Consider the following 18,436-nt stretch of genomic DNA (forward strand, 5'->3'; position numbering starts at 1 on the left):
GCTAATATTCGGTAAGACAACGTTATACATACTCTGAAAAGAAGTCATCTGAGAAACTTGTAGGACCGAATCCCCACCAGTTTAACCATTCTAACATCATGGTACAAGTAGAGTAAAACGCTTCCCTTATTGGTAGAACTGATCCCTTCCTATTATTTTCCTACAATTACTTTTATCCTAAGACATCTCCGACGTTTGGAACCGATATAAATCGAGGCTTGTAACGTTTAGGGCCAAGCGTTTATTCCTTTTTGACTCTTACCAGTCAGTTCCGCGTTATTCTTCGCTATGATTGGACAAAATCGGTCGAACTTTATCGTTACCATGGTTCCAGACATCGGACGATAATTGTATTATATCCCTTAATTAAAATTACTATCTCACTGAATACATGTGCATTGTGCTTTATAACCCTGAATCTACAACAGTGTCGATGAAATCGGCGAATTAAACGATCGATCTCGATTTCAGGGCTAGAGACGACATGGAGGACGCGGAAGCAGCGAAGAGCGAGGTGGAGATCGACAGGGATGGCTGCGACGATGTGAGTGATCACACGTGGGGTTCGATTGGTTCGTTCGATACGGAGGGATTATAGATCGGTTGGGGGGAAACGGGTTCTTCGTTATCGGGATTGGCTCGCTTTTAGAGTAGCTCGATCGGTAAAATGCGATGGCTATTAGCGGGGACGAATCGTGCGCTAAATCAGAATTTTTGGGGAATTTCTGGGGAATTTTCGGGGAATTCGGTGGTCTCTGTAATTTATGAAAATGGATCTGGAAATGGTCGAATATATTCCTTTCCTGGATTCCTGGATTTCCTGGATTTCAATCTACTAATCTACAATCTAACTGTATACTATATATACTTTATAATTGGAACTTTTGCAAAATTTTAGTCAGTTTAGATGAAAACCGGACTATTGCTTCAAACTAACATACGAAAAATAAAATTCTCCTTTTCTGACAAAAATTATGAATTACAGAATTCATGAACCAGTTCCATATTGCTTAGCTATGTCTTGGATCTTATCTAGCTATACGATCGTTGAATTTTATAGTAGCTCGGTGATTAGAATACGAAATAGACCATTCTCTGGTGTAACTCGTTGCGCTGCGAATCCTCTTACCCTTCGGGTTACTCGAGGCTGGATCTGGTTGCAGGAGGATGCCCCGATCATGACCACGACGAAGAACGCGTTGATAACGACCCAGCTGGGACCCTGCGACGTTTATCCGCATCGCGTCAAAGTGTCGATCGTCGGCGTAGGCAAGATTGGGATTGCCTGCGCCATCGCGATCCTGATGAGAGTTAGTATCGGCGCGGAACGAGGCGCGCGGATCTCGATGCGCGATCAACCGTTTGATTCCCGGTGATCTTTAGAGGATGGCCAGCGAGGTCTGCCTGATCGACCACGACGCGAACAAGGCTTCCGCCGAGGCCGAGGATATCCAGCACGTCGGCGTTTTTTTGGGATGTCCCCTAGTAACTGGCACGTCAGGTACTCCGTAGCTTCCTATATATCTCAATCCAAGTGACTTTTAGCAACTGAACTTTCAACGAAACTGAAATCGACCCGAGAGCTACGAGACACGTCTTTCAGTCTGAGAGAGATCGTCCTCTCTCTTTGGGTCTCGAAAAATTATTAATTTTCTCGATGACAGACCAGTGAGACCTTGCGAGACGATGTCGCGGTTGGCTACACTTTCTCTTTCGTGCCATTGCAGTTGCGAGGTGACGTGCCAGCCTTGGTACCCGAGGTACTTGATATGCGCTCTTCGTACCTATGTTTCCAGTCTTCGTGGATGTACGCGCGGCACGATCAAAGAAAAAATGAACTATGTTCGCAAAAATTTAAATTTCCCGTTTGTCATCTTCGAAGTAGACGAGGTAGAGACAGTAGTTCTTATATACATAGGTTTTCAATTACCTCGATCTCTATCGTATCCTCAGGATCTGAGCATCTCCTGGTAACGAATACGGAGTCGGAAGTTCAAAATCTATATCGATAATTTTCTCTTCGTGTCTGCGAACGGTGATAAATGCAGTGCGCGACAGGTCGAATTCCGGAAACTTGGAATGGATGGATCGAGAGGCAGGGATGCGTCGGTCGCGATCAGGAGGCAACGCATTAAAGGGACAGTGCCGTCGCATCGGGTTGCTCGTCAAGGGACCTTCTGTCAACGTGCAACGGGTCAGAAAGAACGGTCACACAGAGTCCCGAAAGGGGGAACGAATTTTCGTGACGGCGGTCATGAGTCCCGAGATCCGGATCCTTCTCTACCCCGGTCCTGTCCTTTAATCTCGTCGCTCATCTACATCGCCGCGTGCTTACACGCGGCCGCACGGACCGAGCGTTTCCCCGAGCTTTTCACCGGCCAGCTCGTAAATTTCGTGCCACTCTTATTTATCTCGGCCGTGATCGACTCCACGATACATATTTCTTTTTCTCTTTGCCGTTCCCGGTTACTCGCGCGAGCCCCGTCCTTCTGTCATCCGTGCGCGGTAAACGTGCTCTCGGCCGGTGAAAAAATATACCACCTTGCTCCGGAATTCGGGAACAAAAGCTTGCTCCTCTCGCGATCGTCCCGAGTGAAAACGACGTCCCGAGATGGCAATTTACCGAGATGGCCTGACCACGCGACTTCGTGAGCCACGATTTGCAGCTACACGTGTCTCAGTTGGCTTCATTTTGTATTATTTCGCTCGTAAATCTTCAGCTTCGAATTTGAGGGAAATAAAGAAGGGACGTATAAGCAAAATGGGTCACCGAATAGGTAAGGCACTCGAAATAGCATCAAGTGTATCTTTAGCTAAGATGTTACAGGACTTCACGACAAGGCGAAAGAGGGGGCACAGATGTCGCATTCACGAAAATGAAAGGGTCAATGAGCAACCTGTGACAGTCAATCGATGAAGCATCGTCAAAGAGTCCTAAAATCCTAAAATCCTGATTTCGCTCTCTAACCGCTCTCCCTCTATCTTCTTACAGAAGAAAGTTTTAGTTCAGACGACCAAGTGGTTCTAGCGCCGTTTGCCAGCCACCAGAGTAGCGATTCGTTCGCAAATTATCCATCTCGCGACCCAGCTTCCGTTCAATCCGGTCCGAGGTAGCAATTACAGGAACAAGTAGAACAGATTCGAGTTTTTACCGACTAATTTATCGCTGGAGCCATCTCCAAGCAGCGTATCTCTACCGCGATACACGGTCGCACGAGGCTTTAGGTGTTACCTAAAATCCCTGCTTCTTGTTACCTCTGACAGCGTTATGCGCGTGTACCGTTCGCGGTTATCGGCGCATCTCTCGAGACAAAAGAGAGAATCCTGTGCTGGAAAGAAAAGGGAGAAAAGGCGCGTTCGATCCCTGCCTGCGTTTTGTATTCCACCAGCTTCCGATGGCTTTATCACCGAACGAGATGTTTCCAGCGGGAAGATTTCCAGAAAGGGATGCCCGACTTCTAACGATCCTTTCTTTGGTACCCTTATCTCGGGTCGGGTGGGACGTGTTTCGCATAAGCATTCGACGAATGCGAGTTAAACGAATTTTGGAGGTTTCTTCTCTATGCTGGCGCTACCGTTTCCACTAGGATTCGACGAGATACGTATTACGCGTTACGAGAAGATGATCTTTGGCAAGAACGAGGGTTCGATCGGTTGTAGCCTGAGAGTTTCGATGCAATCGATGCAACGTTAGTCAAAATATTAGCTCGCGAGACCAACGTGACTGTAAAGTCGAATGGAACTTCACATGGAACTCTTCGATAACGTAAAAATGAGAATAATTAGAAACATGACAAATTATAGGTGTCAGGGCTACCTCTAATGATCGAATAACGAGGAAAATAATTCGTAACAGTGACAATGGACAAAGTAATAGCGCAATCTATTCGCCAACTGTTCAAATTCGATGCACGCTACGAGTTCTTTGTTCGTGCGAATACGATTCCCCATGACAGCCATACGTGCCGAATTATCCGACGCGTCGGCCATTGTACCGTGTATCAAATTAGCCCAATCCCACTGTACTTTGCGTTCGATTAATAACCGACTTGGCTCGAAACCGTCAGACTTCAGCATGGTAAAGGAATCCGCTGTGGTGATAATTTGCACGCGCGAGAACACGCCTGGCGAGAGTCCGAACGTGAAGCACAACCTGAAGGTCTTCAAGAAGATCATCCCGGCTATAGCGAGGTTCTCGTGTAAATCTGTCCTGCTGGTCGCGACTCAGCCGTCAGACGTGATGTCCTACATCGCCTGGAAACTGTCAGGATTTCCCTCTAACCGTGTCCTAGGTGTCGGCACCATGGTCGACTGCGCGAGGTTCCAGGATTTCGTGAGCAGGAGACTGAACGTGGCGCGAAGCTCCGTCAGTTGCATGACGGTCGGGTCTCACGGGGACATGGCTGGTACCCTAATACACCTAATACAGATCAACTATCCTACACTGAACGCCGTTTCTGTCGTAGTTCCTATATGGTCGAGCATGAACGTAGGCGGAATAAAGCTTCGAGACATAAACCCTAGAATAGGCGAGCCGGACGACCCCGAGAAGTGGTCCGAAATCACGGACAACGTGAAGAACGTGTGAGCGATCGTTCCGAGCTGGATGATCCCTCGTTCCTCGAGATCGTTTAGATCTAATTTCCGCGTGCACGTTTCAGAGGCAAGGAACTAGAGGAGAAGAAAGGATCGTGCTGTTGGGGCGTCGCTATCTCCACCGCGGAGATCGTCGACGCCATTGTTAGAAACACCAAAGTCGTGCTTCCGGCGTCCACGCATATTCTCGTGAGTCCGATTTTTACAATTTTTAAGTATATACACTAGGAACTACCCCTTCCTAGCTATTCGTATCCCTTCGCTCGCGATCTTTCTCGCATTTTCCATTTCGTCGAGCATGAGAAAGTTTGACAGAAGGGAATCACCGTCCACAGAGCTGCGCCCACGGCACGGACAAGGACGTGTACATGTCTGTACCCTGCGTGATCGGCCGGGAGGGTGTGTACTGCACCGTGCGACAGAAGCTATCGGAACAGGAAAAGTCCGCGGTGCAGGCGTGCGCTGACAGTATTCGAGGCGTTTTGCGGGAGTGCGGCATCCTGCAGGAGACGAACAACGAGACGAACGGGGAGACGGAGCAGTGAGAAACGATAGGGACGAAGAGTGACGAGGAGAAGAGGAACGCGACGCGGTGGTCGCGGCCCGTTGGACTACCGGAAATTACGCGGCGAGCGCGCGAGTTCCAGGCGGAGGAAGCTGCGTTTTAGAAGGCGTCTTCATCAATAACGAACGCGCGCACCTGGCGACCGGTTCTCTGTACTCGTACCCGATCGGCGTAATAAATGACAGTGCAGGAATTGACTTCCTAGAAAACTATCGCGTCTCTCGCCAACGACCGGTCGTCGTCCGTGTACTTTGTGTCGTATTATGAGCCGTTTGTGGCGTCTGTCGATGGATCATCCAGCGTCGATCACGCGACGCGATGTATCGCCGGGGAAATGTTCGGAACGATTTACGGACAGCGGTGGACGCGATTCGTTATAAATTATCACGGTGTATTTTTATTTCGCCTTGTGTATCGAGTTATTCGAAGATCACGGAGGGTCTTGGCAATTACTCAATGGCCGTTCGAGAACATCCTGCATTAGCGCGAGGAGAGGGAAACACGTTGAAACCTTGTTCGGATAATCGTGGTTACGATTTATCGCAACTCGCTACTGCATCGTCGCTGTTATCGTTTCTCGTTGTTCGTCAGGGGTTATTGGAGAAAACGATAAGGACGAATTAGGTAGAATATTCAACGCTCTCTCGAGTACATCCGGTAACACCGCGACGAAGGGAGAGTATCGAAATACTATTTTAACACGTTGACTGCCATGGGGGCCACCGGTAACCGGCGACGCGACCATTAGTAAAAATACATAATTAGAGTAAATACCGATACCGATAAATTTTTAAATAGTACCATTGTTACTATAATGGTTCGAAGAAATTAATGCCATAAAGGACATGCAAAAATAATTTTATTTATACAAAGAAAAGGTGAACCAAAACAGTCGACACGATATGTCGCCACTTTTTTAGTGCAATTCTTTGCTCTCATTCTTCCTAGCTGATTTGAATTATTTTCATAGCACACTTTGCAAAATCGCCTTACATTTCGCACACTTCCAGGTTTCTCTTTAAATTCGCGCCGACGTTTTTTCTGTACGTAATTGCTCGATGAAATGCAATCTTCGTCATCGGAACATTTCACTAAATACATCGCTAACTTCATCCTAAAATCGGGAATTGAAATATTTTTTCGAGTTGCTTTTTAAACAATTGATAATGGCAAAAATGGTCTACAGCGCCGCGGGGGTCACCGGTGACCCCCACCACGAAAAATACATTAAACGCGATTATACAACTCACCTTATCTGCTGTAAATAATATTTCAACATAATATGCATCGCATAATAAAATATTCATGTTGGCGCCATGGGCAAACCACGTAAAATGCGCGTGGCAGTCAACGTGTTACACAAGCGTTGATAAATTTGTTACGATTTATCGCGATAATATTTTTGTTTCGCGCCTTCTATCGAATTATCCGTGGCACGATTGAAGAGAGCTGAGATAATTACTCGGCACCCTCTCGAGTACATCCGGTAATAACGCGACGGGGGAGGAAGAAATAACGTATTACTTATCATAATTGTATTGTTGCTTCGCACTGTTCGTCGGGCTATTCGTGGAAAGATTAAAGGCAACTCAGGTAACCAACTCGACTCTCGAGTACCTACATCCGGTAGTAGCGTGGCGGGAGAGGAAGGAAGTTAATACGGTGAGCGATGTTCAATTAGCAATTTAATATTCGTGCTGCAGCCCGGTGCGGCGAGTAAGTAGATCCCAAGTATCCGACGAAAAACTCTGCTCGTGCAACCGGTAAAGCGGAAATTAAAATTCGCATACGCCTTTGGTAATGGCGTACCCCATCTGCGTTTCGATTCGACAGCTGTCCAACGATGAAGAAATTCGAAAAGTAATTTCTCGCGGACCACCTTTCGCGAGTTTTTCGATCAACGTCGACTGAGTCGATAATCGCGAAGCTCGGGGCAACTTCGGCCCGAACGATGCGACGTTTCGCTGTCAGTTTCGTTGTTTGACCCCCGATGGAGGGGAAATCCGCGGATCGTTGCAGCGATACCCCGGGTTCCTGACCTATTTTCGCCCCTCGGGATGCTACACCTGAGTCGCGAGTATCGGATTCGTTGACGATGGCCGTGCCCAAGAAGAAGTTACCCGACACCGCCTACAACACCACCACGTTCCTGCTCAGCAAGCAGCCGGAGGATTTCGTGGACGGCCATCGCGTTAAAATCGCCATCGTCGGTAGCGGCTACACCGGCGTGGCCGTCGGAGTGGCGATTCTCTTCAAGGTCCGTCAGATATCTCGTATCTCTAACCTAACCGTTCACCGTCTCCCAATTATATAGATCGACACTCGTATCTCTAAATCTCGACATCATCGCGAATCAAATTAACTCTCCGATATCTCGATTATTCGTCCGAGATACTAATCCCACTTGTTCACGAAAACACCATTCCGCGATAAGCCGAGGAAAAGATTCGACTTTGATAAAACATCCGTGAATTTAGACAATGATGGCAAACGCTTCGTCTCGTTATCAGCGAAGAATAGGTTGGAAGAACTGGGCATAGGGGTGGCGACATCGAAGAGAGGGATGATGGCGTCATGCGAATCCTCGACTCTCGGAGGGGGCTCTACGGTAGAGCGGTGGATTCGTATTTGTATTCGTATCCGAAGGGAATGATCGTGGCGGTAGTCGAGTGGTCTAAGGATACGTTTCTACCTTGGGTGGACAAAGGGCGAGGAGTGAAAGGAATGCCCCGGGTGAGCGTGTGCGCTCGCATACGTGCATTTAAGCGGGGAAGCAGGGCTGAATGTAGGCTCGTTAGTGTGCCGGGATCAAAAAGGGATATTATGCAAATGGGGATCCGCGAACGAGCAGAAGAGGGAATTCGACGACGGGAAGAAGCAGAAAGAGGGAGAGAGAGATAGAGATTGGATGGTAAAAGCGGAATGAAGAGGGAAGAGGGGTAGAGGAGGAACGTGCTTCCTTTCGCTCGTTATCGGATCGTAACGCGAGCATTTACACGTCGGACGCCCCCGCAGGATCGCCGTGGCGCTGATTTATGCTAGTCACCAGAGCAGGAAAGCTGAAATCCATACCCCGTCCGCGGGGACACCCAACCCTTTATCGCGTTCGCTCATCCGAGGGTTCTCGTTTTCCTTTTATCTTCCCCCGTGCGTGCACGGGAGGAGACCTTCGCCTCCCTCGACCGCGGAAGCGGCAGTTTAAGCGAAATTGGCAAGGTGGCCTCCCTTTGTCGATGTCGGATTCCACCGTTCTTACGGGACGTGGCTGTCATTACGAATCGTTTCGTTGCTCCACCGACTGTAACATTTCATATTCTTCTCGTACGGTTAACAAGGCCGGCCCGGCCCGGTTAATCGAACGAGTGACCCGAATTAAACAAATACCTCGGCGAGTAATGGCTGCACGGACAACGACGAGCCTCCGTGGGACGCGAAGGCCGCGTTGAAAGAGGGTGAACCGGCGAGGGAAGGGCGACCCGCTGGTAATCGGTGCGCTGGCCACATTCCGGTAGGAGATAATGAACGTGGGCGACTAATACCGGGTTTCGGTTTCCGTGGATCGTTACGAGGGCAAACAATGAAGGCCGCGCTTGCTGGACGTAAGGGGCGGACCCGACTGTCGTTATACCACGCTCGTGGAGCAACCACGCGATACGCGCGTGCAGTGTCCCTAATACCGATCACGGTCCCCGTTCGCTGCTATTTCGCTCTGTCGTCACGATCGCGTAACCACGATTCCGCAAACGTAATTTTCCACGTTCGCGAAAGGAAGGAACGGAGGAACCTCTCGAGAGCCATCGAACTCGTTAACGTGAGCCGAAATGCTCGATACCGGTCACCGCGAACGCGTGACGAGGCGATCGTCGAGTGCGGAGTATCGTTGCGAGAGGACAGAGGGAGGAGAGGAGAAGGTGAGAAGGAATAAGAAGATGGGAAAGGTAGCGAATCATGCGGCCGTTCCACCGGTCCTGGCTCCGCAGATCGCATCAACGAGATGATCGCGAGGTACCAGCGTTCCAGTACCATCTCCACGGCTTACTGTCCACCTTGCGAGTCCGCTATACGCCCAGCTCGACTCGGTAGTGCTTGCATAAGACGTTTGTCTTCTTCTTGTTCTCGTCGCTCCTCGACCCGTTGTTACGTGTCATGTCCGTCGGGCCGCATTAAATCGTACAAACCATCTCGCGGCTCGGTGCTGACGGTGAAGAGCTTTATGCTGCTTGCGCCATATTTCATTTCCAGTTACGAACGCTGTTACGTATCGACGATCGAGAGAGAAAGAGAGGGTAGAAATAGTTGGATCGTTCGTGTCACGGCCGGGCGTTAAACTGGCATTGTTTACGGCCAAATTAGACCGGCTAGAATAATGGCGAAGACGATCCAGCGGAAGCATAATAAACCGCGTGACGGATCGAGTATCACACCGACGGTGTCCTGTGATCAGCTGCGCGCTTCCCTGAAGCGGAATCGAGCAGGGTGACCAAGGGTGAAACTCGGCTCGGCTAAGTAACTGGAACCACATGAGAATCCGCGAGGGATGGAAAGGAAAGAGCAAAGTTGGGGGGTCGGTTTTGCTCCATCGAATGCAAATTACTCGAGCTTCGAACGAGGGAATCGACGCCGTTGTCCACGGTCATGCGTCATTAAAAATCTCGTTACAAAATACACACGGCGGAGGAGGCCCTTTTGTGAGTTAATTACCGCTGAATATCGTCGCGCGATACGTGTGGGTATTACACGTGGCGGCAAGAGGAAGAGGAAGACGACGAGCCGGGTGGAAAAAAAGATGGAGAAAGATGAAACGAGAGAGGAGAAAGAAGAAGGGAGGAAGACGCCGTTGGGACGGCGAGGAAACTTCATCAGCTGCGATATTATGCATGCCGCGGAAGTCATGCTTGATGAAGTATGGTGATTAAGCGGTGTACAATAACAGATTGGAAGCACAAGGGCGTAACGTAATATATTAAGAAGCCGTTTCTGTTGGTAGCCGCGGGTTTGTCTTAACGTGTGAAAGCACCATCTGTCAGAGAAAAATGTGTCCATCTGCTGGCGCGGAAGCGAAAGCGAAGGAGCGTGCACCGCGGCGTAAGCTTCCCGGCTATTCGCTACGAAAAAACCTGCACGTCCCACACCGATACACCTATTATTCAACCGGACGAATTAGACCGTGATTAAGAGAAATTACCGGGTTAAAAACGCGCGACGATTGATGCCCGGGGTGTCGCTGAAAAAATTTCCACACGAAATTATAGACGTTAGACGATAGAGGAACATCAATTACCGGCAGGAAACGAGATTTTGACAAATACGTAATCGCCCCGGGGAACGTTCCTGATGCGCGATCAATTATTTCACGCTCGCTCCTTTCACGTTCCGAACCCTCTGATACCTCTTTTCTTTTTCGGGCCCACGATCCTAGCGTCAGAATAGTCAACGCAACGTGTCGCGCTTGCATCGTCTCCGTGTCGAGATTGTCTCTCCATTTCCGCGTAAATCCGCTGGAAGACGGAATCGAGACGTTCGACGGGTCGAAAGAGCAACGGGGTCCCTCTAAACACCGGGTACGATAATTGTCTAGGAACGCAGCAGAATCCCCTAGTTCCATAAAACTGGCGTTACGTAACTTGGGCAAAAGGGAAGAGAGGCTGGATCACGAGCGAACGCCGACAAAGTGGTCCTGTACGCTCGCGAGTACCTGGTCTCGCTCGAGCGAAGAGACGATCAGACCCTAACGATCCTTCGCATTAAGGGATCGCTCGAATGGCGCGATCGATCGCGCGCGCGCGACCACGTATACTCTTAATGCGATTCCCGGGGGTCTTGATTGCGTAACGATTTCGAGTGCGTAATAACTCCGGCCGTCGGCTAGTTACCGTTAATTACTCTTTATAATCTGCCCGGTACTCCGCGTTGCAGAAACTAGCCTCGGAGGTGGTGTTCATAGACTCGAACGAGGAACTGGCGAAAGCAGAGGCGGAAGACATCAGCCACGCGGCCGCGTACCTGGGCAACCCGAAGATCATAGGCACCAAAGGTGAGGACAAGCTTTATGCTACGCGAGATCGTCGAACAAAGTCACGACCTTTTCGTCAACCCCTTGGGATCATCGCAGAGTACACCATGGCCAGGGACGCGGCGGTGTGCGTGATCACCGTGGGCGATAGACCCCAGAACAATCTGGACGCGAACACCCTGTTGGAGCAGAATTTGAGCACCTTCAAGAACGTGATTCCGAAGGTCTGCAAGTATGCGCCGAACAGTGTGCTCCTGATCGTGACGGCGCCAGGTATACCTTATATCCAGACACCCTTCCGATATCTCGAACATCGCATGTCGTGGAACCACGCGTTGTCTCGTCGCGTTCTAGTGGACATACTGTCGTACGCTGCCATGAAGCTCTCGGGCTTCCCGCCGCACCGCGTCCTGGGACTGGGAACGTTCCTGGACAGCTGTAGGTTTCAGTACTTCATCGCGCAGAAGCTTGGAATTTCGGCGAGCTCGGTGCAGGCCGCCGTAATTTGCGAAAACGGGCCCACGTCCGGTAAAGCATGACAACCGAGTAACGTTCGCTCTAACCGAAGCTTAAAACCTCTTTAAACGGCGACGAGCAGTGCCCATTTGGTCGGCCGTGACGGTGATGGGGATAAAACTGAAGGACATCAACAAGGACATCGGTACGAAATCGGATCCAGAATCGTGGGGCGAACTGCACGCGAAGGTAATCGACTGCGACAACGACCTTATCTCGAGGAAGGGCTATCGCTGCTGGGGTATCGGTATCTGCGCTGCAGAGGTGGTAGACGCCGTCGTACGAAACACCTGCGTGTGCATGACGGTGTCCACGTATCTGAAGGTAGCTACTCGACCGAGTTTCCTCGATTTCGCACGGTCAACGTCCACGATCGCTTGCAGGGTTGTCGACACGGTCTGGAAAAGGACGTGTACATGTCCCTACCCTGTATCGTCGGTAGAAACGGCATAGAAACGCTGCTTCGTCACACGTACACGCCTGAGGAGCAAGAACAAACGGAAGCGTCCTGTCGAACCATCTACGAGACTCAAAAATCGATTCTTCAGGATCTGGAATAAATCTTTCACCGTCCCTTTAGTCCCGTGTAATATTTCTATTAATCGATCACCCGACCATGCGAGGAATCGTTTCCTCGGACTAACAGGTGCGTTTTGCCGGGTTCCACGAGAAGCGACGTCGCGGGTGGCACTGGGAGATTAGTTTTAGGCCGCAGCTCGGTCCACGACCATGAAGAGAGCGTTTGTTTTACGAACCGTATTTCTTGCTCTTTTTCTCCGGCAACCGATGAATAGGGGAGGCGCTATAAATCGCACGCGCGCGCGCCACTCGGACGATTTCGGCCAATTTGCCGAGATTAATGTAGACCGGCGATAATTAATTGGCCGACGTACGGAGCGGTTAACCGTTCCGCCAACGGCGACCGGTCATGATAAAACGATCGCTATTACAAACATAAAGAACGCCAGTTTCGAGGCCGCGATGGTCAACGATACGGCAATCTGTTATAAAATTCGCGTTCACCGATACCGGCGTTTTGTCTGTGTCAGGCTGCAGCATCGGTGGGACGTATCCTCGCGTGGACGCTACCGACGCTGCCGCCGAACTGCGCCGCTCTGCGCCGCTCTGCGCCTCTCTGGCCGATAAAGTCGTCCTCCGAATGGGTAGGGACACCCGTGTTCAATAACGAATCCGACAACGGTCCCTACTTAGGTACAGATGACCAGAAGAAGAAAATTTATTCATGGAATTCAGCGAGGCATCGTTGTCGCCGGTATATAAGCCCCTTACGAAATAATCGACGGTGATTCATTACCACGATTACAGAGTCGAAATTTCGTCGAGCAACCGGTCAACTCGGTTGGAAAAAGCGCGTGAAACAGAGACGCGAGCGTGGCGAAGCAGGTACCCGCTGCTTTTAATGGCCCCCCGGGCCCCCTTTCCCGCCCCGTTTCACGATTCGTATCCCCGAAAGCGTCGGGACACGGTACCAAACGCGAAGAGGCCTATAATGTAACCGCGGCTCGTTGTCGTCGCGACGGCCAACCACCAGCGAATTCTTCCTTCGTCCTACCGCGCGACAGGGGCACGGGGACGCGCCGGTGATTCATTATCCATGCTAACGAATGTGCGTTACGGCAGAGTGGGGAAAAAGAGAGAAATAGGGGGCCCACGAGGGGTTTCCTGCGGCTGGAAGCCACACCAATAACGACGGGGAGCACGACAACGTCTTCATCTCCGAGGCACCTCGGCTTCCTCTCAGCCGAAGCCATTTTTCTGTATTATCTCGATGACGCGTCCCGAGTACATAATTTATACCGCGCCGCGCGATTACGGATCTAATGACACGATTCCGTACGTCCACGTGCAGCCCCCTTCAACCCCCGGCTCTATTCGTTCGCCACGTCCGAGTCCCATTATTCGACTACCATCGTGCAGCGTGATCGTCCTGTTTTATTCGCCGGGAGTACCCAACTCGCTCCAACCTCTCGTTTATTCGCGAGTCTATCCGTTTCGATCGGCCGCGACGGCCAGGCGGCGGTTAGTATGGCGGCGAGACGCGCGAGGAAAATTCACGATCCGACCCATGTCGGTGGAACACGGGCGAAAAAGAAGGAGGATCCGGAGGACATCGTTCACCTGGGGAACACCGCGGTAGGTACTACTAATTACTGTACTTTTTATTTCGTCCCGACATAATGCCCCGCCGGTCCGAGCAGCGGTTCGGTTCACCACGAGCGGAGGAGGAGACGGCGGCTGTGCGATGAGAAAAAGGGACACGTGTAGGAGTAAAAAGGAGGACGAAGAGGAGAGAGTGGCCGGAGGCCGAGGGAACACTGTCCGTGGCCCTCGCACAGTGCAATATCCGATGCGTTCGGATCATTTATGCAGCGAGCACGACACGTACGCGCACGGCAGATCTTAAAGCATTCGGACGCCGTCGTAAAACCGCGGTGCGGCCACGCGGGGCACCGTGGGGCACCGTGGGGGCCAGGTCGGCCCTTGATTGAGTTACGATTTAATTAGTCCGCGCGGCCAATCGGTAATTAAGATATCCGCTAATCAACGGACCCGAGCCCCTCCGACCTCCACCTCCTCCTCCCTCCACGTGCATTAGCGCAGGGTACCGCCGTTCTCTTCTCTCTTTCTTGCTCCCCGTTCTTCCGACACTTTTTACCGCCTTATCCTTCCTGGTTCCCCCGGCCCGCCGAGCACGTGAATCAATCGCTCGGTTCACAGCCCGCGGGAACTCTACGCGCGTGACTAATCCCCCGGATAGAATGGGTCCGAGCCAATGCCAGGCAAGAAGTCGATAGTACGGAAAAGGGATTCCATCCTCGTTACCTCGAGATCTCTAATTCGGATTCCTCCGACGTTTCGCTGAGTTAGCTTCCGAATACATTTCGCGCATAGAAACACGTTTTAACTCGGAATGACGAATTAACTCGTTCCAGCTCGGGGTTATAGGCACGATCGGCAGTTGGGTAATTTCAGAAAATTACCAGAAGAAACTAAACAACTGCGCGTGTTACTTCCTTAATCCGTGGAACACTAGAATCGTTGTATCTGAACAGTGTACTTTATTTAATCCTAGGTACTCTGATTCTTTTTACTCTTTATAATCCCAGGTTATCATCGATAACGAGACTATGGATGTTTCGGACGTTGTAATTCATTTATCGTTTTTATTAGATGCGATATAAATCGCTGTATACTTTCGCTTGCTCGAATAACCACGTCTGAGGCTCGTGGTCAGGTTTTCGCGCCGAAACTGATTATCACGAGTCTGACCCGTGGTACATCGATCGGGTCAATAGTGACTATCACGGGTCTGGCACGTGGCACGCCGGCCGGGCCAAATGTGAACACCGCGTGTCACGCCCATGGTTTGTTACGTTTTGGGACCATGCCGTTGAATCTTAAATCCTATGGCAAGGGGTTAACGTCCTTGAAATTTCTTGGATACACTGCAGAAAGCTCTGATTAACGCGTTGATCGATGAAACGGAATCCGCGAGGTGGTATCGCTGAGAATGCGGGAATACGGCGACCCGTAGATGGAAGATTAATTTACCGCCGATGGGAAACAGGGTAAAACGGTTAGGTTCCAGCATCCAGACGAGGTTTAACGATCGAAGACGCTGTTACTTTGAAATAGATGTCACTTTAAACAAAGTAGGACACGTCCAGGCAGGGCACTCGGGTAGAAATCAGGCTGAGATTAATCACCTGTTCGGGTTCTTGCTATGGGTCTGGGTGCACTTGTTACCTCATTAAATCAAATATATGGTATCGGGTCGCGGAGAAAACGAGCCGTAATTCATAATAACTGCGACAGTTATGTACTGCGTGCACGCCCTGTGACAAATATTCCAGGTAAGCGTTTAACGTCGCGACCTGTCTTTTCGAAACGGCTGCTTCGTATCGGGGGATACGAGTTTTTACCCCTTACTCGGGGTCGCGAAGACACGAGAATTATTAATACCGCTTCCGTCCATTTCGAAGATAATAAATCGCCGTGCAAAATTGCGCGAATTTGAAAAAATAAAACAAAAAATATTTCAAAAATTCCAGCGCGAAGGCACGCCGAGAAAAAATCCTCATAACCACGGCATCTGTCGGGTACGACGTGAACCCAGAGAAGCGAGTCGCAGACAGGGCTTAGGGTGATCTCGCGTCGCACCTGAATCTCGGTTCCCTTCTTTCCCGCCTTCCTCGAGGACGCGACTTTATCGAGGGGAACGAACTAATTTCGGATTAGCTGGCGAAACGAATGGAAACCCTGGCGAATTTTGAAATATCGACGCGATCTATAAGCTATTAGGCGAAAAATCGCCGATACGAATTCGGCGAACGAAAGTTTCCTACGGGCCCGAGATTAAACGTCGTATCGGGGCCGTGTGCGTGAGATAGCGTTGATTGTAATTAATAGCCGGCCATTGCGTTAGCCCTGCAGCCGGTTAATTGTCGAGGCAAGATTAATGGCGCAAAATCACGCCAATACCGGCCGATTGTCCGAAACCGATCCCTGTCCCGATCCGTGCTTTCGTGTTTCGGCCGCGAAACTCGTTTCTCGTTACACTTGTACGCGCGATAAAACGGAACCGGCAGGCGGGAGCGCGCGGAAAATTATTCGCGACCGGTTGCGCCCGTGGATACCTTTAATCGGATACAGCGGCCAGATTCTCTATCGAGAAATTAATTAAGATTTATTGAAACGGACCTTCGGTATCGTATCGAGTGGTTAAATAGTTCGCACCTGCCGTCGAATCGGAACGAGTATACGTTCGATAGGATTGCCGGTCGATCGGAGGAACGCGAGCGATTTTTATCGCGTTCGGCGAAATTATACGCCGAGATAAGTGACCGGAGGTTAGATACGCCGAGATCAGCGGATATCTCGCAGATTATCGATCCAACGTCGGCGAAGGTAATCGGCGTGAATTTCTGCGATTGCGCAATACCTCGGCAAGCATAGGTAAAAAATCGGCGGGTAATCGAATTCCTATAAATACACGAAGGTAATTATCTCTGGAAGTAATGCACCGTGGGCACGAGGGGAGCGCAGACGCATCCCCTAATACGATACGTGACTATCGGTAGAGGAAGTTGAAACCTATCGGTATCGCTGTATCGGAAAAAGGGCAAGTCTCAGTGGCGAAAAACAGCGATTAATCCGTTCTTCATCGACGTAACGGATTTCATACCTTAACCTTTAACCGATGAGGAAACACAAAGGCAGTTCGTTCAACTTGGCGCGGATTTATCTGCTTTCCGTTATTGAACTTTACACGATGGACGAAAACCTATTGCCAAAGTCTCGTGATAACGCGTAGACGGATAATCTCGTACTTAGGACCTTCTGTACCGGTCAATCGAGGTTCAACGATAGTCGGTTTTTACAATAAATTGCAGAACACTCGCGTGATAGCGCCAACTGCTCCCCGAAGCCACCTAATCGCGCCTGGCTTTCATATTTTTCCACGGGAAAGAAATCCGGTAACTCCGCCGCTCTTCGAGTTTCCGAATTCTTATCGAATCGGCGGAAAGCGTAATCTCGCGCGTCGCGTTATCTCCATCCAGCGTTGCGGAGAGATAACCGTCCTCGGTGTTGTTTCCTCCCGGTTATCGGTATCCGGCTTTCCGTCGACTCAACGTGGAACAATGTTTATAACCAGTACGGATCTCGTGCCGTGGCGGAATTGGCGAGATAATAAGGCCAGGGGTGGTAATTCCAGCGGAATAATTTCTCCGCGCTAGATCGGTGTGCGCGCGGGCATCGACCACGCGGCTGATTTATCGCAGGATCCTGGATTACCGATCGCGAACGGTCGGATCCCGCCTTACCGTCCACGGTAAGTCATGGATAAAAGGGTGATCGAGCGTGGACTCGCCGCGCTGGATCGCGAGAACCCTATCCGCGGCAGATTCCAGATTGCACGCCGATTATGCCCCGATTTCAGATTTACGAGCCAAGGAACCCGTCCAAGCGGCATTTATTTATAGTTACGGGGAATCACTTGTCGAGTTCACCAGCGGCATCTACACCCTTTCTCTACCACCGTGCCTACTTCTCTATTTCTTTGCACGCGTGAATGCACCTTTTAACGCTGCTCTCGCCAGCGATCGACCACCCGTGTGTAATGGTTAAACATAACCGCGGATAGAGATAATCGGCCGCCATTCTTTCGCAGACACTCAATGGCACTCGACGCGTGATTACCGGTAATTATGTTTATTTTCGTTCGCGTACAACGATTTTAAATCGAAGAGGCCAGAGAAGTAGGAATTATTCAGCCCCAGGGGTTTCCGTTATCCGGGCAAAGTATAGTCCACGCTGTTTACTTGTTGCGATGTTAAATTAAATAAGAACGTGGAAATTATTCAACCCGCGAGCGATTTCGTTATCGTAATAAGTGCTCGCTAGTTTAAAGCGCGCTCCGCGTCATCGGATCGCCGCGGCTGATAGCAAATTGAATAAGGGAAACGTACGAATCGTTTTACCCTACGGGGGTCACATTATCGCGGTGAATTTTCGAAACTTTAGAAACCGATCGACCGATCGTGATCGAATTTGAAAAATCGAGAAACTTCGGAGAACTATTAAATTGAAATTAATCCGAGAGAAATAAAACTGGGACAAATTTTTCCTTTATTTAAATTTTCAATTTTCTTTTGCCCAATTCGTCTATCATCGCGCGGATACTCTGACGTAATTAATTTCTCCGTTCGTAATATCAATCTTTC

General features: G+C 50.2%; 2 protein-coding genes across 2 annotated transcripts; both read left to right on the forward strand.

The window, feature by feature from the left end:
- Positions 1-484: 484 nt before the first annotated feature.
- Positions 485-5,141, forward strand: LOC108550557 (L-lactate dehydrogenase). Its single transcript, XM_017904307.1, has 7 exons — positions 485-572; positions 1,015-1,310; positions 1,384-1,501; positions 4,068-4,406; positions 4,467-4,584; positions 4,662-4,785; positions 4,932-5,141. Exons 1-7 carry the CDS (start codon positions 485-487, stop codon positions 5,139-5,141), a joined length of 1,293 nt encoding a protein of 430 aa, XP_017759796.1.
- Positions 5,142-7,256: 2,115 nt separating this feature from the next.
- Positions 7,257-12,250, forward strand: LOC108550558 (L-lactate dehydrogenase A-like 6A). Its single transcript, XM_017904309.1, has 6 exons — positions 7,257-7,418; positions 11,078-11,195; positions 11,274-11,447; positions 11,529-11,702; positions 11,773-12,014; positions 12,074-12,250. Exons 1-6 carry the CDS (start codon positions 7,257-7,259, stop codon positions 12,248-12,250), a joined length of 1,047 nt encoding a protein of 348 aa, XP_017759798.1.
- Positions 12,251-18,436: the final 6,186 nt, after the last annotated feature.

The sequence above is a fragment of the Eufriesea mexicana genome, unplaced genomic scaffold, assembly GCF_001483705.2.
Source record: "Eufriesea mexicana isolate 0111107269 unplaced genomic scaffold, ASM148370v2 scaffold2839, whole genome shotgun sequence".
Lineage (NCBI taxonomy): Eukaryota > Metazoa > Arthropoda > Insecta > Hymenoptera > Apidae > Eufriesea > Eufriesea mexicana.